The sequence below is a fragment of the Geotrypetes seraphini genome, chromosome 8, assembly GCF_902459505.1.
Source record: "Geotrypetes seraphini chromosome 8, aGeoSer1.1, whole genome shotgun sequence".
In the NCBI taxonomy this organism is placed as follows: domain Eukaryota; kingdom Metazoa; phylum Chordata; class Amphibia; order Gymnophiona; family Dermophiidae; genus Geotrypetes; species Geotrypetes seraphini.
The window spans coordinates 66,852,748-66,879,525 of record NC_047091.1 but is presented as its reverse complement, the minus strand read 5'-3'; the positions used below and the strand labels follow the sequence as shown (position 1 = coordinate 66,879,525).

Below are 26,778 nucleotides of genomic sequence, written 5' to 3'. Positions count from 1 at the left end.
CTCTTGATGGACCAGGAAGTCCTTTGTCAGTAACTGCTGTTGTTATGCCTGCACCGTTTTAATCCCCTGGTACGACCTGACAGCTCTTTTGTAATGTCATTACCAGGTTCTCCACCAGCTTTGCTTATTATGGCTTGTCCATGGACCTTCAGGGCTTTGGCGTAAACATCTACCTGATCCAGGTCATCTTCGGAGCTGTTGATATCCCTGCCAAGTTCGCTTCTCTCTTGATGATGAGTTACATTGGACGTCGTGTCACTCAAGCAGGCTTCCTTATCTTGGCTGGCCTGGCTATACTTATCAATGTGTTTGTGCCATACGGTGAGAACCTGCTTAATCTCATAATGGTATCTTCTAAATCAGTGTTTTTCAACCTTTTTTGAGCAAAGGCACACTTGTTTCATGAAAAAAATCACGAGGCACACCACCATTAGAAAATGTTAAAAAATTTAACTCTGTGCCTATATTGACTATATATAAAGTAATTCTCTTGAATAGGAATCAAATAAACACAAAGAAAGTATTTTATAATTACTTTATTATGAAATATTAAGTAAACAGAATAGTGAAAAATTATAAAATACTTTATTCAGTGCGAAACCTGGGCCTGTTTGGCTGAACACAAAGCTGATATTCTGGCTGGAATCGAAGAAAGACACACACGTAGCTCTTCGTCAACAGCCGTTCCCTTCACCGCCCCGTCACCGCCACTGCCATCCCATTCACCGCCCCGTCACCGTCCCCGCTGCATCCATATAAGCCTTAGTACTGTAATATTTAGCTTATTCCTTTCTTATAAATCAAAGTTCCTGCTGCTGAACTAGAGAAAGAGATGTTCAGCTGGCAGGGCTTTGTTTATAAATTTTTATCAACACAACTAATATACTATTTTATCCTAAAGCAATAAATAAATAAATAAATAAAAAAATTTTTTCTACCTTTGTTGTCTGGTTTCTGCTTTCCACATCTTCTCATTCAATTCCTTCCATCCACTGTGTGTCTTCTCTCTACGTCTTCCATTTGCTGTTACTGTGCCTCTCCCTTCACCCCCCCCCCCCCCCCAATTGGTCTAGCACCCATCTTCTTCCCTCTGCTCCCCCATAGTCTGGCATCTGTCTTCTTCCCACTCTGTCTTCCACATTTCCCTTCGGGGTCTGTTCCTCTCCATCCTCCTTTAATGTCTGTCCTATTCCTTTCCACCACCATCCTTCCCTCCCTCCTTTACCATCTGTTCCTTTCTACTACCCTTCAGCTCCTCTCACGTGGCTTATCTATCTACCTTCCTCCCTCTTATTTTCATGGCACGTTACAATGTAATTTGTGCAAGCCACTGGAGCCTGCGAGCTCGGTCCCTGTCCCATCCCCACAAACCATCTTGCTTCTGTGCTCCTATTTTCTCCATTTCTAATATCTCCCCTATGTGTCTGTCATTGCCCCCCCCCGTGTCCATATACCATCCCCATGGCATGTCCCCTTTATGTCTCTGTCCCTATGCCCCATGCACATAATTTCCCCTCTTTCTGTTATCTTCCTGTGTCCAGATTTCCCCTATCTTCCTCTTCCATACCAGTGTGCCTCTTCTTTTCAACCACATCTAGCTTTTTTCCCTCTTTCTTCCCCCCCCCCCCTGCTTCTAGCATCTGGCTCACCTGCCTGTCCTTCCCTTTCTTTCCTGCTGTGGGTTTTTCTTTCCGTCTTCATCCCCTTGGCTCAGAATCCTTTTCCCTTTCACTCCCTCCTTCCAATTTGAGCCGGGAACACGAGCGATCGCACGGTCCCCGCAGCCACCACTCGCCTGCCCAATCGATCCTACTGTTTAGCCAGCTCTCTCCCTTCGCCTCACCTTAGTTTGTAGGTTTTGTTTTTCGGCGACATGCACACTTTCCCAAAGAGCCGCGCACGCGCGGCTGCTCAGTGTTCAATCTTCTGCTCTGCTGCAACTTCCTGTTTCCGGTTGCGTCAGAGCAGAAGATCGAAACTGAACAGCAGCAGGGACCGGGGGAGTCTCATGGGAGCGCGTGCGGGACCCGGCCTGAGGCCTAATCAGTGTCTGCACCGTACGGCACACCAGGCAACATCTCGCGGCACACTAGTGTGCCGCGGAACAGCGGTTGAAAAACACTGTTCTAAATACACTTTTAATTGCAAGCATAAGAAAAATTGGTTGAATTTAAGCTTAAGGGAGCTTAAGGGCTCCGTTTACAAAGGCGCACTAGGGGGGTTAACGCGCGCAACTTTTCATAACCCATGCACTGGCCAAAAACTACCACCTGCTCAAGAGGCACCGACGGAGCCCCGGTATGGACAATTTTAGAGTGATTGCACTCTAAGAACTTTAGAAAGTTCTAGCTAGGCCGCACCGCGCGTGCGCGAGTGCCTTCCCGCCCGACAGAGGCGCACGGTCCCCAGTTAGGATAAGCCAGCTAAGAAGCCAACCCGGGGAGGTGGGTGGGATGTAAGAATATCTGCCTGCTGTCCCTGGATAACACCTGTTACGGTAAGTAACTGTGCTTTATCCCAGGACAAGCAGGCAGCATATTCTTGACTGATGGGTGACCTCCAAGCTAACAAAAAGAGGGATGGAGGGAAGGTTGGCCATTAGGAAAACAAATTTTGTAAAACAGATTGGCCGAAGTGTCCATCCCGTCTGGAGAAAGCATCCAGACAATAATGAGAAGTAAAAGTATGAACTGAGGACCAAGTAGCAGCCTTGCAGATTTCCTCAATAGGAGTGGAACGGAGGAAAGCTACAGACGCTGCCATAGCTCTAATCTTGTGGCCTGTGACAGAACCTTCCAGTGTCAGGCCCGACTGAGCATAACAGAAGGAAACGCAAGCGGCAAGCCAATTAGACAGGGTGCGTTTAGATACAGGATGACCCAACTTGTTAGGATCAAAGGACAAAAACAGTTGAGGAGATGATCTGTGAGGTTTGGTGCGATCAAGATAGTAAGCCAGAGCACGTTTACAATCCAAGGTATGCAAAGCCTGTTCACCTGGATTAGAATGAGGCTTTGGGAAAAAAACAGGAAGAACGATGGATTGGTTAAGATGAAACTCAGACACAACCTTAGGAAGGAATTTCGGATGTGTACGGAGGACGACCTTATCATGGTGAAAAACAGTGAAAGGTGGATCAGCCACCAGTGCATGGAGCTCACTGACCCTCCTGGCAGAAGTGAGAGCTATAAGAAAGACCACTTTCCAAGTTAGAAATTTAAAATGCGTTGTAAAAGGAGCCCTAAGGTGCGCTAGCGGGGTTAACGCGCGTGACTTTTCATCACGCGCTAACCCCAGCGCTGGCCAAAAACTACCACCTGCTCAAGAGGAGGGGGTAGCGGCTACTCCATCCGGTGGTTTAGCGCGCGCTATTATGCGCATTAAACTGTTAGCGCGCCTTTGTAAAAGAAGCCCTAAGGCGCGCTAGCGGGGTTAACGCGCGCAACTTTTCATAACGCGCTAACTCCCACGCTGGCCAAAAACTACCACCTGCTCAAAAGGAGGGGGTAGCGGCTAGCGCATCCGGCGGTTTAGCGCACGCTATTACGCGCGTTAAAACCACTAGCACGCCTTTGTAGAAGGAGCCCTAAGGCGCGCTAGCAGGGTTAACATGCGTGACTTTTCATCACGCGCTAACCCCCGCGCTGGCCAAAAACTACCACCTGCTGAAGAGGAGACAGTCGCGGGTAGCGCATCCGGCGGTTTAGTACGAGTTAAACCACTAGCGCGCCTTTGAAAAAGGAGCCCTAAGTGTCACATACTGTATGTCAGTAGCAGCACCAGCCGTCAGAGCTTTAGTCGTGGTGACTTCACTGATTTTCATGTATTCCCGTACATTGACACACTTCTGCACATATTGCTGTACCATACTAACAATTGTTGATGAAGGGGCAGAGCCATACACTAGTAAAAAGAATAGCTGAATCCTCCATGCTTTGGCATTTAGATTCAGCCCTGTGGAAAGAAGTAGGAGGCTCTCCTTCTCCCAGCATGCTTCTGGATCACTGGGGGGAAGGGGTATCAGGTTATGTATTTGGGCAACAAGCGAATAAATGCTTTCTGTTAGTTCAAAACTGGATGACTCAAACTTGGTAAGATTTAATTTAATCATATTTATTACATTTTTAAAATATACAAAAATAAAGAATATTACAACATTTATAATTATATAACAACAATATGAATAATATGAATAATACAAATTATATAAAATCTTTGGATATGAAACCCTTGAAGTTGAATGTTTAATTCGAGCTACCTTAACATAGTCTAAAACAGGGATGCCCACACCTTTTTGGCTTGCGAGCTACTTTTAAAATGACCAAGTCAAAATGATCTACCAACAATAAAAATACTAAACATATACCCCCCTCTTTTACTATGGTGCGCTAGCCGATTTAGCGTGCGCCCATTATATGGACGCGTTAGCATTTAGTGCGTGCTAAATCAGCTAGCGCGCCTTAGTAAAATACCCCCATATTTATTTATATATACCGAGTGCACCTCTTCTGTCCTCCAGACCTCGCTCCAATCTCCAACCAACATCTCTCTTTGTCCTTCCAGAAGTCCAGCTTTTCTTTCTCTCTCCTCTACACCTATTGGCAACATGTCTCCCTCCTCTGTTCTGATCTTGCATCTCTCCGTTCTTCTTCAGGGTCTCTCCCCTTCTGTCTCTTCTGTCTGCACCTCCCATTGTCCAACGAAGACGTTCTCAGGCAGATAGATAGATTAAAAATTGACAAATCTCCTGGCCCAGATGGGATCCACCTGAGAATACTGAAAGAGCTCAGAGACGAAATAGCGGAGTTACTCAGGCATATTTGCAACCTATCCTTGAGAACAGGGATAATCCCTGAAGACTGGAGGATAGCAAATGTTACACCAATCTTCAAAAAAGGATCGAGAGGCGACCCGGGGAACTATAGACCGGTGAGCTTGACCTCAGTTCCGGGGAAGATGGTCGAATCATTGATCAGGGAAGGTATCAATGAGCACATAGAAAAAAACAACCTGATGAGAACAAACCAGCATGGTTTCTGTAAAGGACGATCGTGCCAAACGAATCTACTGCATTTCTTTGAGGGGATAAGCAAACATTTGGACCAAGGTAACCCCATTGGCATTGTATATCTGGATTTCCAAAAAGCCTTTGACAAGGTACCCCATGAGCGCCTGCTGAAGAAACTGTGGAACCACGGGGTGGAAGGGGACATCCACAGATGGATCCAAAATTGGCTGGCGGATAGGAAGCAGAGGGTAGTAGTAAAAGGACACTACTCTGACTGGAAAGGGGTCACGAGTGGTGTCCCACAGGGGTCTGTGCTGGGTCCGCTGCTGTTCAATGTATTCATTAACGATCTGGAAACGGGCACGAAGTGTGAAGTTATCAAGTTCGCGGATGATACAAAACTCTCCAACAGAGTAGAAACTGTTGAGGAATGCAAAGAATTACAGAGCGACCTGAACAAACTGTGTGAATGGGCAAAAAGATGGCAGATGAGCTTCAATGTGGAGAAATGTAAGGTCTTGCACATGGGGAAAGGGAACCCCATGTACAGCTATACGATGGGAGGAAGGGTGCTGGGGAAAGGCACCCTAGAAAAAGACCTGGGGGTATTGGTGGATACAACAATGAAGCCAGCGGCGCAATGAGCAGCGGCCTCAAAAAAAGCAAACAGAATGCTGGGCATTATCAAAAAAGGTATCACTACAAGAACGAAGGAAGTTATCCTGCCATTGTATCGAGCAATGGTGCGACCACATCTGGAGTACTGTGTCCAATACTGGTCACCGTACCTTAAGAAAGACATGGCAATGCTTGAGAGGGTCCAGAGGAGAGCAACCAGGATGATAAGGGGAATGGAGAACCTTTCATATTCCGAAAGGTTAGACAAACTGGGGCTCTTTACCCTGGAAAAGCGGAGACTGAGAGGAGACATGATACAGACGTATAAAATCATGAAAGGCATAGAGAAGGTGGAGAGGGACAGATTCTTCAGACTAGCGGGGACAACAAAAACAAGAGGTCATTCAGAAAAACTGAGAGGGGACAGATTCAAAACGAATGCAAGGAAGTTTTTCTTCACTCAGAGGGTGGTGGACACCTGGAACACGCTTCCAAATGAGGTAATAGGACAGAGTACAATACTGGGTTTCAAAATGGGGCTGGATGACTTCCTGGAAGCGAAGGGGATTACAGGGTATAGTTAGAAGGTTACTCTACAGGTCATAAGCGAAAAGCGTATGACAGTTTTAGGGTATGAGCACTATCAGGTCCTGGACCTGAGGAGCCGACGCGTGAGCGGACTGCTGGGCACAATGGACCTCCGGTCTGACCTGACAGGGGCATTTCTTATGTTCTTATATACCCCTCTCTCTTCTGCCTCCCCTTAGTTTCAGGTTTCTCCCTCTCTCTCTCTCTTCCTTCTAACATTTTGAGTCCTTTTACCTTTGGTCCAGGTCTTTGCCTCTCTCACTCTCTTTGTCTTCCCCCTCCCCAGGGCCTGGCATCTCTCTCTCCTCGGTTCAGAGTATTTCAACCTCTCTAACCCCTCTAGTAGTCCAGGATCTGCCTTATCTGCCATGTCTTCCCACTCCCTTTTGGTTCAAGACTGCTTTCCCACCCCTCCTCATTCTTTTGTCTCTTTTCTCTCACCCCCTCCCCGATCCAGCATCTCTAAGGCAATCTCCCTCCCACCGGGGCCCTCGCAATGGGCACAATTTTACCCCGACGTGCAAGACCTTATCTCCGCTGCTTTCCTCAGACTGGATCATCGAGCTGCTTCCCTTAGACTAGATCCCTCACCTCCGTTCTTCCCTCTGGGCCTACCACAGTTGAAAGTTCATTACGGCAGCCTGCAGAGCGAACGTAGCATGCTGCCGTCGGCTTTTGTAGTACGTTCCCTCTGCCGTGGTCCCGCACCTCCTCTGACATTGGGGGCAGGACAGCGGCAGAGGGAACGTGCTACAGAGGCTGACGGCAGTCTGCTACGTTCGCTCTGCAGGCTGCCATAATTCCACTATTTTAAAGGTGAGACAGCGACCGGGGGAATGCTAGGGAGAACATTGGCTCTGCGAGCTACCGGCGTTGCCTTTGCGATCGACCGGTAGATCGCGATCGACGTTTTGGGCACCCCTGGTCTAAAAGATCTAATAAAGAATGTCTAAAATACTTTAGAGGTACAATCAATTGAGCATCTAACCAATACAATTCTGAAAGGGTGTCATATAGTTTAGCAATCAATGCTGATTTAGGCAGAGAAGTCACAAATATTTCAACTGGAAGCCTCAAACTTGGTAAGATTTAAATGTACAAAGGATGGAGGGGTAGATATTCAAAAGCACTTATCCAGATACTACTAAGTATTGGAAAAGGGAGGCTGCTAAACCCTTTCCATAAAAACTGACTCGGGCCACACCAGGAATGCTGTTGCATAAAAGTACAGATTTATTATAAAATAAGAAGCAGCATGGAAAAAGAAGAACAGATTACCAGCATTCAGAAGTGTCACAGATCAGATAAAGTTCCACACCCTGCAGGTATGCGGAAAAATACCCTATCTGTGTCTCTTTCTCATCTTACATGGACTGATATATTATCAGCCATGCATTCCAATCTATTGGAAAGTTTCTGATTGATTATTAGCATTATCACAAGTAATCAGTTGCTAATCTGATTTGTTAGCATCATTACCAAATTTAATTCAGTGGTTATAGATGCATATAATTGGCTATATCCCTAATTGACGTAATAGCCATTAACATCTGCTTATGTCCTTAAAGCAGTTTCCACTTACATATGTCAAAAAACCACCAGAAAAACACCTAAAATTATCTGCCTATGACACCCTTCTGCTTGGGGCTTTTTTCAGAAGTTATATATGCATGACCTCTGCCCAATTCCAAGAACGTCCCCCTCTCTGTCCTCTAGGTGCTGTGGTTTTGCATACGTGTAGGTCAACTCATCCTTTTGTGGTTCCTTGGACCAGGACAACTGTAGTTCTGTCTTTATCTGCATTATCTGATGTTCCAAAAAGGCTGTTACTCCATCTGCGGTGGCAACTGTCAGAAGGACAACCTTGTCCAAGTTTTGCATTCTGTGCATACAGTGCATAGGCCTCATGCCTGGTCTGGCCTGCTGTCCATTGTTTTCACCTCTGGTCAGAGACTATAGGAAAAACAGGAATCATTGCTGAAAACAGGAATCATTGCTGACTGCTTTACACCTGCAGGCCTGTCTCTGTCTCCCAGCTAAGCACCAGTATTATGATCTTCTTTCCAAGCAACAAGCACTGGTCTCATCTGTGCTGTGTTGTAACACCTGTGCTGTGTGCTGTATGTTCCTTATCTTGAACAACAGAGGCAGGGGAAAATTGCCACATAAGAAAGCAGCTTCTGTTCCAGAATTCTTGTAAAGATTAAGTTAAGTACAAAATAATTGGTAAACTCTTTTCTTTGGTAAACCAACACTGGAATGATAGTTGCACTTCAGGCTCAATCATTAAATAAACTCAGTGATTAGATAAAGGGGTTTCAGTACGGGCTCAATTATCCCTACGAGTAACCAAAGGCCCTGGGCCCATGAGTGACTAGCACTTAGACACAAGTCTAAATAAATCCTGCCCCATACATCATAATACCCTCATGTATATAAACTTAACCTTGATGAATAAGTATAAAGTGCAAACGTGGATCCAGTGTGGGAACAAAGAAAAATAAAAGTGTTTAAAAAAAACCCCAAAAACAATGATGAAAAACTAGATGAAAATAACATCCCCGAATTACCAAAAATCATGAAAAACAACAATGCATATCAACAATTCATATCAAAGTCCATATCAAAATACCGTATTGTGTTTCCGGTTTGATGAATAAATAGATAAATAGATGAATAGATAATTTACCCAGCTGGATTAGCTAAATTGTCAGTTCATGTATTCCAATTCATGTCGGTATTAGATCTCCATTCAAGGTAAAGAGTATGTAAAAAGAACGAACAAGACGGAACATTTATAAGAGTCAATTGAACTACTTAGCTAGAGCAGCTGGAGTCTCCGTTTCATGTGCACAAATTCATGTGGACACTGTATCTCCACTCGACAGGCCCTGTTTCGATATCTTCGTCAGGAGGGAGAAATGGAAAATACAGTAGATTCTCTGGTCCAGGGGCGAAAAACACAATGTCATAATCCAGTAAGCCCCACTCCATGCACAGCGGTACAATCACGCTGAAACTCTTAACATAACGGTGTGCTGGGAGAATTCTTTTAAAACAACCAATGACCACGCCCACAGCAACGCACAGAGACGTAATGACGTGTATCCCGTGAAGTAATTGAAAAAATGAATGAATGAAAAAATGATAAAAAACTATCCACAAAATAAAAATAATATGAAAATATATATGCATTATGTAAAGCACTTATCTACGTTTTCATTTAGTCCATAAGGGGAAAATGCTTTTAGATGAAAAATTCAAAAGTTTTCTCTTTGTAGCAGGTAAGCACTTTTATCCCCACTAAAAGTACTGGAAAGTTGCTCTAAAACACCCCATTTCAGTTGAGCAAAGGAATGTTGATGTTTCAAATTATGAGACACCATAGGAGCTGTTTGTTTACCTGCATTTAGACAGCTCCGGTGCTCAATAAGCCTAACTTTCACTGCCCTAATAGTGCAGCCTACATAAATGAGGCCACAAAGGCAAGATATCACATAAACCATATGGGTGGAATCACAAGATGTAATGGACTTAAGATAGTAGGTCTACTTAGAAATGGGATGAATCCATGAATCTCCTTGATGAGAAATATCATACATAATGCAATGACCCCAGGGGGAATGGAAGCCTCTGACCCCAAAAGAATGAGGTTTCATACAAAAATCAGAGGAAACCAGATGTTCCGACAGGTTCTTGCCCCTTGTGAATGCAATACAAGGATTGTCCTTGAATACTGGGTGTAATTGAAGAACATGACAATGTTTTCGTATACTCCAAGCTACAGCTGCAGATTGAGTGGAATGAGAAATAACACAGATTTGATTGAGAGATGTTTCTTTTCTTGTCTGGGTAAGCAGAAGATCTCGATTAGCATGACTAGCTCGTAAATGAGCTTTACGAATCACAGATGTGGGGTAACCCCTTTTGAGAAATTTATCCCACAAGATATTGGCTTCTGCTTTAAAATCTGCATTGGTAGTACACTTCTGGCCCGTAAGAATTGGCCTATAGGAATAGCCGCTTTTAGACTTAAAGGGTGATAACTCGAATATGACAGAAGGTTGTTTCGCTCTGTATTTTTATGATGAACCTTAGTAGAGAGATTACCCCCTTGGACCAAGACCACAGTATCTAAAAAAACAATGTGTTGTTTGTGGCTAGTATGGGTAAACTTCAGACTTGTGGTTAAAGAGTTAATCCAGGTGACAAAAGTTATGAGTTGTTCTTCAGTAGAAGTCCAAATAAAAAAGATGTCATCTATGAACCGCAACCAACAGATAATATGTTCAAAAAAAGCATGAGAGTACAAAAACTGTTCTTAAAGTGCGACATGAACAAATTAGCTATATTGGGGGCAGCCGTAGTCCCCATAGCGACCCCCTGATTTTGTTGGAAAAAATCTTGATCAAATCAAAAATAATTTTTTGTGAGAACCAAAGTTTCTAGGTTCATTAAAAATATAGTAGAAACTCTGATGGAAGGGTCACGTTTATTTAAAGTGCACTCTACTATCTATAAAGCCTCAGTCTGGGGTATACTGGTGTAAAGAGATAGCACATCTAAGGTTACTAAGTGTAACTCCGAAGGGAGATGACCAATACTTTCCAGTTTGCATAGAAAATCAGAAGTGTCCTTAATGTAAGACCTGGACTGTCCCACAAAAGGTTGGAGAAAATAATCCAGAAATTGAGATAACGCTTCTAAAACTGTATTTTTGAGAAGATATTTTATCTCTCCTGCAAACAGGGTTATGGTTCAGGCGCTGTTCAGCTGGAGTAGATGAAATCTGACATTGGAAAACTGTTTTAAAAAATGTGATCTACTTCCATTTTCTGTCTGTAAAAACAGCTTTTTTTCTTTCTGTATTAAAAAAGCAAATTTTGTTCTTTCTGTGTGAGGAGTACGGTACAGTGAAGAGAAAAAAATGGAAGAAGTTTAAAAATTATTTTCTTACCAAGTTCTATAAAACATGATTTTTTTGTATGTATTCCAACTTGTCTGCTTTTTTCATAAGGAGAAATAAAGTGGAGGTATGTGGAAGAAGGGGGAATGCAGGATATACATAAACACCGATGAGAAGGCTGCAGTGCTGGTCTCTATGAGAGCATTACATTAAAAGTGTTAAACAGGAAGAAGAGGGGTTGGAGCCTATAATTTTACCAGGCTGTAGTATGTAAATTCTGAAGCCAATAGATGAGGCTCTAGAAAGTCACATGACTGACTCCTCCTCCCCCCCAAAAGAAGAAAAGAAAGGCCTGGACCAAAGGGGAAAGAGAGGAGGCAGATGCAGGACTATGGGAGGTTGAGACAGAGGGGGAGAGACCCTGAGGAAGAACAGAGAGATGCAAGATCATAACAGAGGAGGGAGAGAGAGGGAGACCTGGAACAAAGGTACAAAGGAGAACTGGGAAGGGTAACAGAGGGAAAAGAGGGAAAAGAGAGAGAGACCTGGACCCAAAGAGGATGGGGCTGGATTGTGAAAGAAATGTTGGATGAGAAAGAAATATTAGATGCACAGTCAGAATGAAGTGCAACCAGAGACTCATGAAATCACCAAACAACAAAGGTAGGAAAAATGATTTTATTTTCAATTTAGTGATCAAAATGTGTCAGTTTTGAGAATTTATATCTGCTGTCTATATTGTGCACTATATTTGTCTATTTTTCTATAGTTACTAAGGTGACATTGCATATTTTAAAGTCATCTGCCTTGACATCTTTGGAAAAAACCTGAAACTCGTAAATGATAATTAACGTTTTCTCTGTGTACAGTGTGCTTTGTTTTTTTTTTTTTTTAAATTGTGGTTAACATTATGAATTAATAAGATATTGTGTGTATATGAAAAATTAATGGAAGGAATTGGGGGTGGGGGTGGGGCTGGGGTGGGGCTAGTGCGGGATTTGGGGCAGGACTGAAATTAATTGATGTCCCATTTTGATGAAAAAAAAATAAATGGTCACGTTAAGCATGTCTGTACCCCTCCCCGTCTCCCCTTTTATCCAGCATGTCTGGCATCCCAACCTCCTTCAGTGGCATTGCCAGATAGCCAATTTTGGGCGGGCTTGAGCCCAAAGTAGGCAGACTCAAAATTTGCTCTGCCGTACCCTACCCATCACTCCCTTCTGCTCCTGCATCCATCTCTTTCTTTCTCCCCTCTCCACCTGTTGTGTATTTCTCCTGCCCTCTCATTCACCCACATGTTTAACATCGCTCTTCTCCATTCCCTACCTTGCACCCTTGGTCCAACATCTCTCTTCTCCCTTCCCTCAAGTAGCATTCTCTCCTTTTCTCTGCCATGTCCAACTTCTCTACCTATCTCCCACTATCCACCATCTCTTTACCTCTTTCTTGTGCTCTGAGTCAAACATCTCTCCCTTCCACCATAATTTTTAACATTTCTTCCTCTCTCCCCATGCACCCCTATTCCCCAACATTTCTTCCTCTCTTGCCCCTCTCCTTGTAGTATCTCTCCCTCCTCTCTATCTCATATGTAACATGTTCCCTCTCTGCCCCTATGAAGTATCTCTCCTTTCCTTTCCTCCTCTTCATGTCCTACAATCCTCCTTCTCTTGTCCTGGTCAACTTGCATGCAGCATCTTTTCTTCCAATTCAAGTTTACCCAAGTTTCCAAGTTTATTTTAATTTGATATCTTGCAAATCAAATAATATCTAAATGGCTTACAATATAAATTTAGAATCTGAAATAAAAATATAACAAAACAGAGACATAAATGGAAGACGGAAGAACTACAATATGTGGTAGGAAAGAAGGTGGGATAACACAAAAGGAAAGGTCTCAGTGCTCCAACTGGTGAGCTAAAGGTTACCTATATAATAATAATACTTAAGAATAAGCATCTGCAAATAAAAATGATTTAAGATTTTTTAAAAATAGATTCAGTGAAGTCTGAAATCTAAGATGATTTAGAAGAGAATTCCATAATTCAGGTCCCTGAATAGAGAAAATAGATTTACAAATAGAGTCTAAAAAGATTTCTCTAAATAAAGGTACAACAAAATGATTTTGATTTATTGACCTCAATATTCAAGAAGCTAACTCTCTCTTGCTGGCATCGGGAGAACAGGATAGGCTCCTGCACCTCCCTCTCTTCACTTTCCAGCTTCAATGGGTCAGAGTCAGTGGTAGCAATTCCTGTAGGCTGCCTGCCGCTAACCCAGAAGCCTCTCCTCTGTCACATCCTGCCCCGGTAGAAACAGGAAGTTGTGACAGTAGCAGAGGAGAAGCTTCTGAGTTAAAGGCAGGCAGCCTGTAGTAATCGTTGCTGCTGACTCTGACCTATTGAAGTGGTCTTGAGGAGAGGAAGCATACAGGAGGCTGAAAGAAGGGAAGAAATATTGGATGCACAGTCAGAAGAATAAAGTGCAACCAGAGACTGATGAAATTACCAAACAAAGGTAGGAAAAATGGTTTTATTTTCAATTTAGTGATCAAAATGTGTCCGTTTTGAGAATTTATATATGCTGTCTATATTTTGCACTATGGCCCCCTTTTACTAAACCGCAATAGTGGTTTTTAGCGCAGGGAGCCTATGAGCGTTGAGAGCAGCGTGGGGCATTCAATGCAGCTCCCTGCGCTAAAAACCACTATTGCGGTTTAGTAAAAAGGGAGGGGGTATATTTGTCTATTTTTGTATAGTTGTTACTGAGGTGACATTGCATAAAGTCATCTGCCTTGACCTCTGAAAACCTGCGGAATATAAATGATAATTAACATTTTCTCTGTGTACAGTGTGCTTTGTGTTTTTAAAATTTTATTGTTGGTAGATCATTTTGACTTGGCCACGAAGGTAAGGGGGAGGTAGGGAGGGGAGCTGCTGAAAGACATCTAGTAATCCTTGCAGGCTTGACTGTGCAGGGAATTATTTTTGTAAAATCATGTTTTGTTATGTGACTGGCATTATTTAGACTTTAATTTCTATGAATGAATAGAATGAAAATGATATAAAATTACTTGCTTGTTTTTATGTGCGTGAGCTGAAGGAAAGTGGAGAGAGAGTGGCCTGAGGACGCTGAAGGGAAATGGGGAAGAGAGAGTGGGGAGAAAACGCTGATTTATAAATTGACAATTGTACAGAATATTGTTTCTTTTTATACTTTAATATAATAAGTTCAATATATAACAATTCAAGGCTTATGTGGATGGAATCAGGTGGTTTGCGGGGATGGGGACCGAGCTTACGGGGATTAGTCCAATAAAATGGTATTTTCTTATTTCTCATTATTTGTTTTATTTTTATTTGTTAATTTGTAAAGTGGTGATTGTTATGTATCAGTTTTTTCAAATTTACATCTACTGTCTTTATATTTTGCACAGTATTAGAAGACATGTATTACTGTTTTTGTGGTGTTGTAGTGTTGCATTGTATGCAGAGTCTGGTTTCCTGGAGGTTCAGTTTAACTTTTGTCTACACATTTCTATTTTCAGTTTGTGATTATTCCATATTGGGCGAGGGTGTATCTGTCTGTGTGTATGAAAGGGACATGGCTTTCTGATAGCATCAACTGTACAGGATCAATTGACTGTGCAGGATCTGGCTTGTTTAGTTTTACAATGTATGTGTTGGTGTTCTAGTGCTCACTGCAGTGTTTAAGATGCTGCCTTTTCGTAGGTACACTCTTGTTGTGCGATATGTGTATTGTTACTAAAAATCATATTTTTCATATAGATGTGTGTGTGTGTGTGGGGGGGGGGTCAAAAATGATGGGCCCCGGGTGTCACATATGCTGGGTACGTCACTGGTCCAAACCTTTTTTGAAACCACTCATACATGCTAACCACTGCTACCTCATTTACTAACAATGGCTTCCAGATCTTCACGATTTGTTAAGTGAAAACATATTTCTTCCTATTTATTTTAAAAGTATTTACATTTAACTTCATGGAGTGTCTCCGAGTCAATCTGCTTTTTGAAAGAGTAAAAAATTGATTCATTTTTACCCATTCTACACCACTCAGGATTTGGTAGACCTCAGTCATATTTCCTGTCAGTCATCTCTTTTCCAAGGTAAAGAGAACTAACCTCTTTAGCCTTTCCTCAAATGAGAGGAGTTACATTCCCTTAATCATTTTGGCTACTCTTCTTTGAACCTTTTCTAGTTCCACTATATCTTTTTGGAGATACAGACCAGAATTGAACACAACCCTCAAGGCAAGTAGCTAGGAGTGAAGCCTATGCAAATCAGTACAGTAACAATATGTTTGCTTTAAATGGGTTTTAATATTGTAAATCTGCACCCTCTCTTAATCTGTTTTCCTGTCTTTCCTCAGAACTACAGGTGTTACGAACAGTGATGGCTGTGATAGGGAAAGGGTGTCTTTCTGCATCATTCAGCTGTGCCTACCTCTACACTGGGGAATTGTACCCCACTGTTATCAGGTATGAGCTCTTCTTCACACTGTGATCCTATGTATAGTTAAAGGGAGACCTGCATAGGCTGTGATCCCGTGTAAGAAACACTTCTCCTACTAAAGCTGTAATACTGTGTACAGTATAAAGGAGACCTTAGGCTATGATCCTGTGGGTTGTGTAAAGGAGATCATTCCTTCATCCTTCCAGATTGGTCCAGACGCTTGAGTTATATTTCTCAGTCTCTAGCAAATGGTAGATGTGACAAGCCTGGTTTGGGTAGAGAGCCTTCAGGGGTTCAGGTAGTCTCTTGAGTCTAAAAATCCTTCTTCTGTGTAACCCCCCTTCCCTCCCCACCAAAAACCTTCTTTCTCGGATTGTTTGTTTCTTTTAAGGGGGCTAAGGATGGGTAGCTGGGTCCTTTCCTCTTTCACATCAAGCTCTCAGGTTCTGGGATGGGCTTGAGGACTGCTATGTCCTCAGCTTCCCTTCAATGAGGTAGGAAGGGAAACCATGAATGCCTGTAGAGGCCAAGGTACATGTTTCGGCCAAACCGGCCTGCCTTAGGAGTCTCGAGAGTCTTCAGCAAGTGTATCAGATAACGTAATGCATAAATATGCAGACACACTAATGGCGGCTGCTGAATCAAAACTTGTGGAACAGTGCTTAAAGCCGGATCACCTACCGAACGTTCTGTAGCTCCAAAATGTTCGGTAGGTGATCCGGCTTTAAGCACTGTTCCACAAGTTTTGATTCAGCAGCCGCCATTAGTGTGTCTGCATATTTATGCATTACGTTATCTGATACACTTGCTGAAGACTCTCAAGACTCCTAAGGCAGGCCGGTTTGGCCGAAACATGTACATGTCGAATCATTGGATGAATTAATGAGCTTTTGGATGACTAAAGGCATTTGAACCATTAGATGAGTTGAAGGACACTTTATTTGTGCGCATCATTCTGATTAGGACAATCCCACTCTGTTTCCGTGTATTTATATTTGTGGTTTTGTTTGCCATGTTTTATTAGTTGTACATTCAACATCAAACAGGGGCAAATGTTTCTGATGGTGGTCCAAGCAAAGAAGTTGTAGGATCAGATATGCAATATCCTTAATTAAAATCTTATACACGAATAGGATGTCCGGTGCAGTACTCGGAGAGACCCCCCAGGAAGGGACTTGGGAGTACTGGTCAACAAGTTGATAAAGCTGTTCGCGCAATGTGCGGCGGTGGCAAAAAGGGCGACCAGAATGCTAGGAATGATTAAGAAGGGGATCACGAACAGATTGGAGAAGGTTACTATGCTGCTGTACCAGGCCATGGTACACCCTCACCTCGAATACTGCGTCTTGCTGCCGTCCAGCCGATGGGCACGCCTCGTGGGGATGGGCGGACCCGCTATGCCTAAGGCCTGATTGGTCCAGGCTTCTAGAGCCTGGGCCAATCAGGCCTTAGATTTAGCAGGGATGGGCCGGGAAGGGGCGGGCCCGTCTCATTTCCACGAGGCGGGCCCGTCGGCTGGACGGCAGCAAGACCCGTCCAGCCGACCAACATGTAAAGGTTAGTTGGGGGAGGGAGGTCAGTTTTGGGGGGGTCATCGGGCTTTCCGACAGGAGGATTGGGCATCCTCCTGCCCGCGATTACCAGTTTGGGGGGGAGGGGGGTTCCAGGGGGGTTCCGGCAGGAGGATTGGGCATCCTTCTGTCAGCGATGGGATAGGCGGCCGCAACCGCGGCCGCTATACTTATTGCAGCAGGGAGATCCCTTGCTGCCATAAGTATAGCGGCCGCGTCTAATTTAACCCGATTCTCTAACTGACGTCTGTACCATGGACGCCAGTTACAGAATCGGGGTTTAGTGTAGGACCGATTCTGTATAAGACACCTCTCCTGGGCGTCCTATACAGAATCAGGGCCTGAATGTATGTGCTGTGTAAGAGAAACTGCTCAGGCTGTGGTCCTCTGTGCAATGTAAAGGTGACCTACTTAAGTTAAAGAGTAAAGAGTCATAGATTTGATATACATTTCCCCCTCCCCATTTGCGGTTTCGACACTCGCAGTTTCACATATTTGTGATTTCTTTTTTTTGGGGGGGGAACCTCATATTTTACCACGTTCCTGCCTCCCTCCAGCCTTCCTGCCAGCATCCCGGCCTTACCTGGTGGTCTAGCGGGCTTTCGGGGCAGGAGCGATCTTCCTACGCTCCTGCCCCGTGTAGATTGCCAATAGGAAATGGCTGCCGTGAGCTCCCGTCGTAGTCTCGAGAGACTACGGGAACTCGCGGCAGTCATTTCCTATTGGCGATCTGCACGGGGCAGGAGTGTAGGAAGATCGCTCCTGTCCCGAAAGCCTATTAGACCACAAGGTAAGGCCGGGATGCCAGGGGGGAAGGCGGGAAGGAGGCGGGGGTGGGTCAGAGCCGGATGAGAAGTTATTCGCGGTTTTTCTCATTTCACTGTCCAGCTCTGCCCCTATCCCCGAATACCGAGGGAGAAGTGTATTGCTTTTCTGTGGTACAACTAAATCAGCTTACATATATGCCGGTCCTTTTTCAATCCCTAGTAGATTCATATTATAAATTTTTTGTACCTGAGGCAATGGAGGGTAAAATGACTTGCCCAGGGTCACGAGGAGCTACAGTGGGAATCGCCCAGTTTCCCAGATTCTTAGGCCACTGCACTGTGTGGTATGTAAAGGAGATCTGCTTAGCCTGTGAGCTTGTGATCCTGTCTGCTGTGTAAAGAGAACTGCTTAGGCTGTCCTCCTGTGTTGTGCTGGGATACCTACCTTCTTCTCAAGCTCTCACCCTGCAACTGTATATAAAGGAGACCTGCCTTTTGCCTGGGCCTTACTGCAGCTAGCTGATTAATTGAGGCTCCTCTTACTTCCCCTCAAAGGCAGACCGGAATGGGCTTTTGCAACACTATGGCTCGTTTTGGCGGTATTGTGGCACCAGTCGTCCAGATGACCTCGGACTACTTCCATTCTCTGCCCTTAATTATCTATGGTAGTGCGCCTGTCATATCAGGCATCTTAGGCTGGTTCCTCCCAGAAACCCTCAATAAGCACTTGCCAGAGACACTGGAGGAGGTGGAGAGGTCAGTATCTTAATATGGATTTAAACGATTCTCCTATTGTGGTCTCTGTACCATTATTGTAAAAGAAGACCTGCAGTTATCTATGGGATGGATGGCCTGTGTGTGAGTCACAAACTATGTGGCACAAAGCATGGGTAGCCAAAAACATTTTGTGCTGTGTCGTCTTCCGTGTCATCTCTGTGAATGATCTTTTTTTTTTTTTTTTGGGGGGGGGGAGGTCTTTCACTGTTACAATGGGAGCAAAGTCATTAAAGTGTGCACTCTTTTGGAAAGACTGTGTGGTATTGAAAGCTTATAACATTGGGACTCAGACATCAGCCATAACCTTAATCCTAACTCACACCAAATAATTCAACAAATTTATGATTTTTGGCACAATATTGGCCGCAGCTTTATTTATTTATAACACATTAAATTTCCAATAACATATTTCAATCGTTGAGAACAAATTTCAATCATACATCAACATACCACCTTCAGTTTGCTGGATACTCACCAGAGCCATTCAGTAACCAAACTAGCTCCAGGATCCACCATATTACTTTATAAGATTTTTGTGACTTATGGTGTCGCGATGGTGCCCCTCATAAAATAAGGCTCCAGGACTTATGCCTGTTGAAACCAGCTGGAAATCCTGCTACACAAGTTGGGTGTGCATCCCCTCAATTGTATAACACTGCATGTAACTTTTGATAATGCCCATGTCCTGATTATGATCCTCTCATGGCCACTTTCTCTTTTCGGTTACATGCAAGAGAATATAGGTGCAGTTCTCTGCAGGATCACACATAGTCAGTTGCACACACAACTCCAGATTTGTGCCAATTATATCAATAATTGATGTTAAGTGCTATCGACTCGTGTTTGAGTCCTAGCGACTTGGTGAACATCATCAAGTTTTCATGGCAGAATACAGAAGTAGATTGCCGGGCTTTTCTTCTGCGCAGTATAAATTCAATGTTGCCATTGTTGTCGCATCAAATGAGATCCTCCGCCTCCAACGCTGCCCATCTGCTGTTGCCCAAATGGGTGGTACATCTCTGAAACCTGGAGAGCAGCTGTGATAAGAGTCCAGTCCGGGCTTTCCTGAATCTCTGCAAACACTCACCCAAACAGCATACAGACATGAGCACTTGAAAAGGTGCAACAAAACTTTTATTCTTTGACATAACCTCAGCCTGTTTCCTCACACCCACTGATCCTCTCCAAAAAGAGCCACCAAGCCCTACACCCCTCCCCCTGACATCCTCCCCCCCCCCCCCCCGATATTCCTGGACCCCCCTAATATCCCCCAGCAACCCTGGACCCCCACATATCCTCCTGACAAATCAGCAGGATGGAAGCCCACTCCCTCCTGCCTATAGGACAGCCTGTTCAGAATGATGGGCCTTCACCCTCCCAGTGTATCTTGGGATGCAGTAAGAGGGGCCTAAGGCCCTGAGTGGCTCAAAATGGTGATTTTGAGCCAATCAGGACCATAGGATTTATATCTGGTAAATCGACAGGGGAGAGGAGAGACTATACTAATTTCTCACTCGCTTTTATATTTTTCTCATTGATTTTTAATGAAAACAGGAAAGAACCAAGAGAAGAAAATCTCCAGATACACTCTCTCCTGGAGATTGTAAAGACCACTGGATAGATGGAAGAATCGCTTAACAGATGTTTTTCTCATTCACATTTTTCCTCTAAAAATTTACACCATACTGTAATTCACAAGAACTTCCAGTCGCTACATCATCAGAGCACAGGAGGGAATGTAGCAGTGGAATTTTCTAGAAAAACTTTTCAAAGACTTTTTTTTATTCCTGGTTAGATTGCTCAGACTGAAGATGCCAGCAATGTAATGGATCCTGGATCACCAGAAAGACCTAATTTGCTCTGGGAAAACTGCTACTACCTCTCCCCTGGAAAAACTACAACACTTTTTTTTTTTTTTTGCTTCCAGAGAAGGAAAGAATATTCAACCAACCCCTAAGCCAGAATATCTCAAACTGTGTGCCTCCTGAGATTTCAGGTGTGCCGCGGTACACTGGGGAGGAGGAGAGGCGCCGGCACCAGCTGACTGCCTACAGCAGGGGTGTCAAAGTCCCTCCTCGAGGGCCGCATCCAGTTGGGTTTTCAGGATTTCCCCAATGAATATGCATGAGATCTATTAACATACAATGAAAGCAGTGCATGCAAATAAATCTCATGCATATTCATTGGGGAAATCCTGAAAATCCGACTGGATTGTGGCCCTTGAGGAAGGACTTTGACACCCATGGCCTACAGGATGTGCCTCTCGTGGCGAAAGGCACGTCCTGTAGGCAATCAGTGGGCGACAGAACCTTTCCTTCTCTCTGGCAACCCCCACTGGCGTCTCAGGGCCCTCTTGGAGGCCTACACACACATTCGGATATCGACATAATGATGTCACACATGTGCATGATGTTATCACGGCGATATCTGTGCACTTCCAGGCGCCTCGAGCCGGTTCATAGACAAAAGCGCGCGCTGACAAAGGCGCGCCGACAACCCAGTGCAGACAACTGAGCGCAAGGCGGAAGCGGCTCCGACGGGGGGTGTTGGTGGGGAACCCCCCCACTTTACTTAACAGAGATTGCGCCAGCGTTATGGGGGGTTTGGAGGGTTGTAACCCTCCTCATTTACTGAAAACTTCACTTTTTCCCTAAAAAAGAGGGAAAAAGTTAAGTTTTCAGTATAATGTGTGGGGTTACAACCCCCAAACCCCCCACAACGCCGGCGTGATCTCTGTTAAGTAAAGTGGGGGGTTCCCCCCCACACCCTCTGTTGGAGCCCTTTAAAATACTGTTTTTCTTCGGCGCACTTCCACCTTGCGCTCAGTTGTCTGCGCTGGGTTGTCGGTGTGCCTTTGTCATCGCGCGCTTTTGACCTGTCACCCCTCGAGCCACTACCTTTAGTGTGCCATGGCTCGAGAACGTTTGCGGGACACTGCCCTAAGCGAAGGAAAGAAAAATGCCAAAAGAAGGGTTTATAATACTAGAACATTCTAGGGATGAAAATGTCTTTTCGTACAATTGATTATTTTAGTGCAGGAAATCTGTTGTTTTTAAGGTTACCAGACGTCCGGATTTTCCAGGACATGTCCTCCTTTTCGAGGACATGTCTGGGGGACTGGACTACTTTTCAAAACCTGATACTTTGTCTGGGTTTTGAAAAGCTTTCCAGATAGTAGCGACATTGGGACAGCATCTGTGCGTGCGTGGATGAAGCGTGGTGTCATCACATGCATGCGTGCGATGTCATTGCGTCACACCAGCGCAAGCGCAGATGCCCTCCCGACAAATGACCAGGTTGAGGGGGCGGAATGGGGCGTGACTTAAGCAGAATGGGGCAGGCCTGAGGACGAGGCCATGAGTCCGAATTTTTGTTCCCAAAACTCTAGTAATCTCAGTTGTATTGTGTTTCTTGAAAAGTAACCTAAAATCTGAAAAGTTTCCCAGAAATAAAGCTGTAAGCCAATATACCTTAATGTAATGAAATGTGAATATTCTGAAATTTCATATTTCAATCCATGTTGTGAAATGAGGATCTATGTGCATGCTGTGTTTCCATGGTTTGCTCTGGGGCCTTTGTTTTCCACAGTGAGAACTCCTTTATTAAACCTGCCATGCAGGTGGCATTCTAATTCCTTCTTTTTCGGGTAAGGTGAGACTTGATTTCTAGACAATTGCCAGTATTCTCCTCGTTTTGAGTGGTTTTTTTTGGTGGTTCTATCCTAATTCCTGCAGCATCCTGTAGTGCCTGGCAGTTGGGAGAGGGGAGGCTCTCTTTTGTTTCAGTCAGGACTGAGGGGGTTAATTCCTAAGGGGATTTGGACTTCAGGGTCCTTAGTTGCCTACAGAAAGTTGTGATATTGTGAACATTTGTGACAGGCAGTTTCCCTGTTCTAGGAGGGAACATATAGCCCAGTCCTGGATCTCTGACAATCCCATTCTGGTACATTCTGGGACTTGCAACACTGATTATAAAGAACAGGATCAGGCACTACAAACCCCACATTGCTCTGGGATTTCAGTTCAAAATCAGGACTAGCCAAAAAAGTCTCCAGCCTGGAACTTGGTAACTTGGCATCTCTGGTGTTGTTGGTCAGGGAGCCAGAGTCCTGGGTTATAACTGATCCCACAATACCAGCCTTAGTAAGCTGGCTGAGAATCGCCAAGGGCTAGATTCTCAAAACTTTGCGGCAGCAATTTCAAAAAGGCAAATTATTCTCAAAAAACCCTGCATGCAAATAAGGTTGGTGGAGGGTAGCGAAGGTTCACTAAATTTACATGAGATGAGTTAATGGTGATAGTGATTGGCACATGCGCAGAATAAACCACAACATCATATAGCTGCGCCGATGGATGGTATAGGTCGGGGGTCGGCAACCCGCGGCTCCAGAGCCGCATGCGGCTCTTTTTCACCTTTGCCGCGGCTCCGGTAGTGTGTCACGTGGGCCAGAGTCTTTCAGTGGCTGCGGTGCGCTCCTGAAGAATGGGAGGCTCGGAGGATGACGTGTGATAGAGGTCTGCACGGGAACGGGGATCGCGGGGATCCCGCGGGTTCCCCCCCTGGTCCACGGGACTCCCACGGGGACGCCCCCTGGCCCACAGGACTCCCATTAACAAGCTAAATTAAATATTTTAATTAGCTATTAATGTGCAAAAATATATTTTACATTGTTAAGTGAAAAAGTCCTTTTTTTCTTCAGATTGACAGCTAACTGCATGATCCTGTATATAGCATTAAGATAAGAAACAATATATGCAGTGTTAGATTTGTTTTATAATGGTTTTGCGGCTCCAAGTTTTTTTTCTTTTCGAAAACGGGTCCAAGTGGCTCTTTATGTCTTAAAGGTTGCAGACCCCTGGTATAGGTGGATATAAGGCGTGTCAGAGCTATTGGATGAAGGGAAGGGAGGGGAGATGCGATGTCGGCTTTCAACAAGCGCACACAAGACATGCCTTTTCTCCCCCAAAACTACTATAATTTATTGTAAATCTTGTAATTTTTTAAAATCTTTATTCATTTTAAAAAACTTTCAACAAGTTTAACATAAGATACAATCATTTTCTACTTTAACATCACTTAATATACCATCAAATTCTAACTCACATTAAATATCACCCTCCCTTATACCCAACAATTGTTCTTAAGCATAAGAAATCATAAAATATTCCCTCCCCACCCTGGCGTGTATGAACAAAGGGAAAAAATAATATTCATTCTGTACAATATTTTGTTAATGGCTCCCAAACATCCCTAAATTTCTTAAAATTACCCTGCTATATAGCTATTACCCGTTCCATTTGAATTTTTTTTTTTTAATGTCAGATTTTATCATTACCAATCAAATATACTGGGTCAATAGTATAGCAAGTAGTCTCCCAAAGGATAGGACCAAACAAATAAACAAAAATAAAGGAGAACTCCTTATGTATAGAAGAGAAGACTTTCAACCAGAGAGGTGCTCAGAAACTTGAACAAAGGTGATGAAAAACACTAACTGGGGAAGAACCCCCTTTAAGTGTTTCAATGCTCTATCATTGCATCTTCTCCATTGGAAGAAAGAAATCCATGGAAAAACTTGTGCAAAAACTTAACTGGTGTCAAAAATATATATATAATATAAGCAAAGCGTATTTCTAATAATGTGCTGAAACTTAGCTTGCATGGGTGGTTAGGAAGCAGGCTCACTCCAGCAGGCTCTAACGCGTTTCGCCATTCTTTCTTCCAATGGAGAAGATGCAATGATAGAGCATTGAAACACTTATAGGGGTTCTTCCCCAGTTAGTGTTTTTCATCACCTTTATTCAAGGTTCTGAGCACCTCTTTGGTTGAAAGTCTTCTCTTCTATACATAAGGAGTTCTCCTTTATTTTTGTTTATTTGGTAGATTTTATCATTAACCAGAGCCAGAAACACATAAGACACACCTTTAATACAGACACTCAAGAAGTGTGCTTTTGTCCACCCCCACCCCTCAAAAAAGACTACAATTTATGTGAATCATGTAATTTTTATTTTGTTTCATTATCCACACTCAAAACACAGGCCAGAGATGTGCTTTTCACAGTGCTGGCACAGTACCAGCACCCCCAGACTAGTCACTGATTTTTGCTCATCAAAAGCCGACGCCGCGCTTAGAGAATCATTTTCGGCGATGATGAAGAATTGACCACAGTGCTCATTTAAATATTGATGAGCCCATTTGCATGGTAGGATTGGAGACTGCTAGGAAGCTTGGAAAAGACCATGGTAATCCATTTTGAGAATCTGCTGCTAAAATGCATGAACGTTAAACCGGCTGGAACCGGTTTAGCGACTGCATAGTTTTGAGAATCTGGGCCTTAGAATCTTCTTGTAATGATAAATCAGTACAGGTGACCAGACCTGTATTAGGACCCTGTTCTATTTCTGACCGGTATCCTATGGACCAGGATCAACAGAACTTGGAATACCAAATAATTATGGTAGGAGATTGTTGACATTTGGAGATTGGCATGTTTATCTGACTTACTATGGTTCCAGGCTTATGTTACAGCACTGTACATCCCATCCCTCCAGATAAGAAGTCATCGGGGATGGGGGGTGTTGGACACAGTGTTGATGGAGTGAAGGCCTACAGAAGAACACCTTACATTAGGCTAGTAGCAATGGTGACAGCAGTGGATTTGGGGGAAGATGGCAGTGTGTGTGTGTGTGGGGGGGGGGAGAGTTGGGGAGTAGGAGCATCGGTGCATCGTTGTGGGGGAGGGAATGGTGCTGGCAACCCTAACACTGTTCATGCTGTGAATGGACTCTTGCTGTAGCCTCTGGGGATTTCTTTTTTCCTGTTCTTTGCAGTTTCAAACCCACGCAGCTCCTTGTGACCCTGGACAAGTCACTTAATCCCCCCATTGCCCCAGGTACATTAGATAAATTGTGAGCCCGCTGGGACAGCCAGGGAAAAATGCTTGAGTACCAGAATAAATAATTCTGAGCTCCCCTTGGAGAATGGTATAAAAAAAATTGGATAAATAAATAAATAAACAAATAAATAAATTGTTTTTCCTAATAAACTGTTTTGTTTGGTTGTTCTATGGCTGATCAGTGGCCTGTGTAAGTGAGCCACTGGATGATGCTAGGAATTTTGCCTGTGGTTTGGGGGTGTCACTTTTAAGAACTGTGTGACCAATAAGTTTTTTGGGATCACAGGGTCCCTGGAAACCATCAGAGAATAGCTATTGGAGTGTGGCACTTTCTCAGAGACAACTGGCAACCCAGTTTGTGACATCATCGCGTGGCTTCCGCCCATGCGCAGACTTCCTCGCTGCCCGACAAGAGCAGGCAGCGGGAGGCAGGGCTAGGGCAGTGGGATTAGGGTGTTACAGGGTGGGGTTGGGTGGGCCGGATTTTCCGATTGGAAAATCTGGCAACCCTACGCTTACCACAAAACTCTTGTTTGCGTGCACTAAGCACACTCCTTCCCCTTACTTTCAGTCTGAAAGTGCACATATAATTTGAATGCCATTAGCTCTGAGCTAGGGCTGTACTGAATATTTATTTTCAATTTGATTTGGCCCTGAATACATTACACTGGCCAACACTCATTTTGGTGCCTCAAATGTTAGACCTGTTTCTGGGTATATTTGACCTGCTGATTCCAAAAATGGCACCAGTTTTCTCCTAACAGCTCTAGCTTTTGAGATACAGAACATGTGTCATATACCACTCTTCACTGTGAGCGTCCATTGAAAAATCAGGGTATTTTATTGTCGTGTTTAATATCTTTTAAGCATAAAGGAAACATATTAAAAATTAAAAGAAAAGTGAACAACGTGAAAAGCTACTTATTTCATACCAAAAGCACAAAATTACGATACAAACGTTCCAGTTATTCGACACACAAGAAGCTCCTTTTGCAAGACTTCCGAGAGTGGGATCTGCCAGGACAATCCCGCATAAGATTCCAACGATATTCTGCCATCATGTGTGCATCCCATCTTCCTTGGGGAAATTGAGTTCCTGCGGGAATGGGGAAAAATTTGTCCCCGTGTTATTCTGTAGCCAATGCAGACGTCGGTAGTAAGGTGTCACATGAAGA

At 43.9% G+C, this 26,778-nt stretch overlaps 1 protein-coding gene across 3 annotated transcripts in view; it reads left to right on the top strand.

The window, feature by feature from the left end:
• Nucleotides 1–26,778, top strand: part of LOC117365368 (solute carrier family 22 member 6-A-like) — a 130,275-nt gene that overhangs the window by 69,901 nt on the left and 33,596 nt on the right. For 2 of the 3 annotated variants that reach the window (XM_033955735.1, XM_033955733.1), the window contains exons 7-10: nucleotides 107–321; nucleotides 15,508–15,616; nucleotides 18,484–18,684; nucleotides 20,260–20,789. In XM_033955735.1, coding sequence (XP_033811626.1) covers nucleotides 107–321; nucleotides 15,508–15,616; nucleotides 18,484–18,684; nucleotides 20,260–20,326 — 592 coding nt within the window. In that variant the 3' untranslated portion in view covers nucleotides 20,327–20,789. Of the gene's footprint in view, nucleotides 1–106; nucleotides 322–15,507; nucleotides 15,617–18,483; nucleotides 18,685–20,259; nucleotides 20,790–26,778 lie in introns of those variants that run through there. The other variant, XM_033955734.1, reaches the window with a different exon arrangement.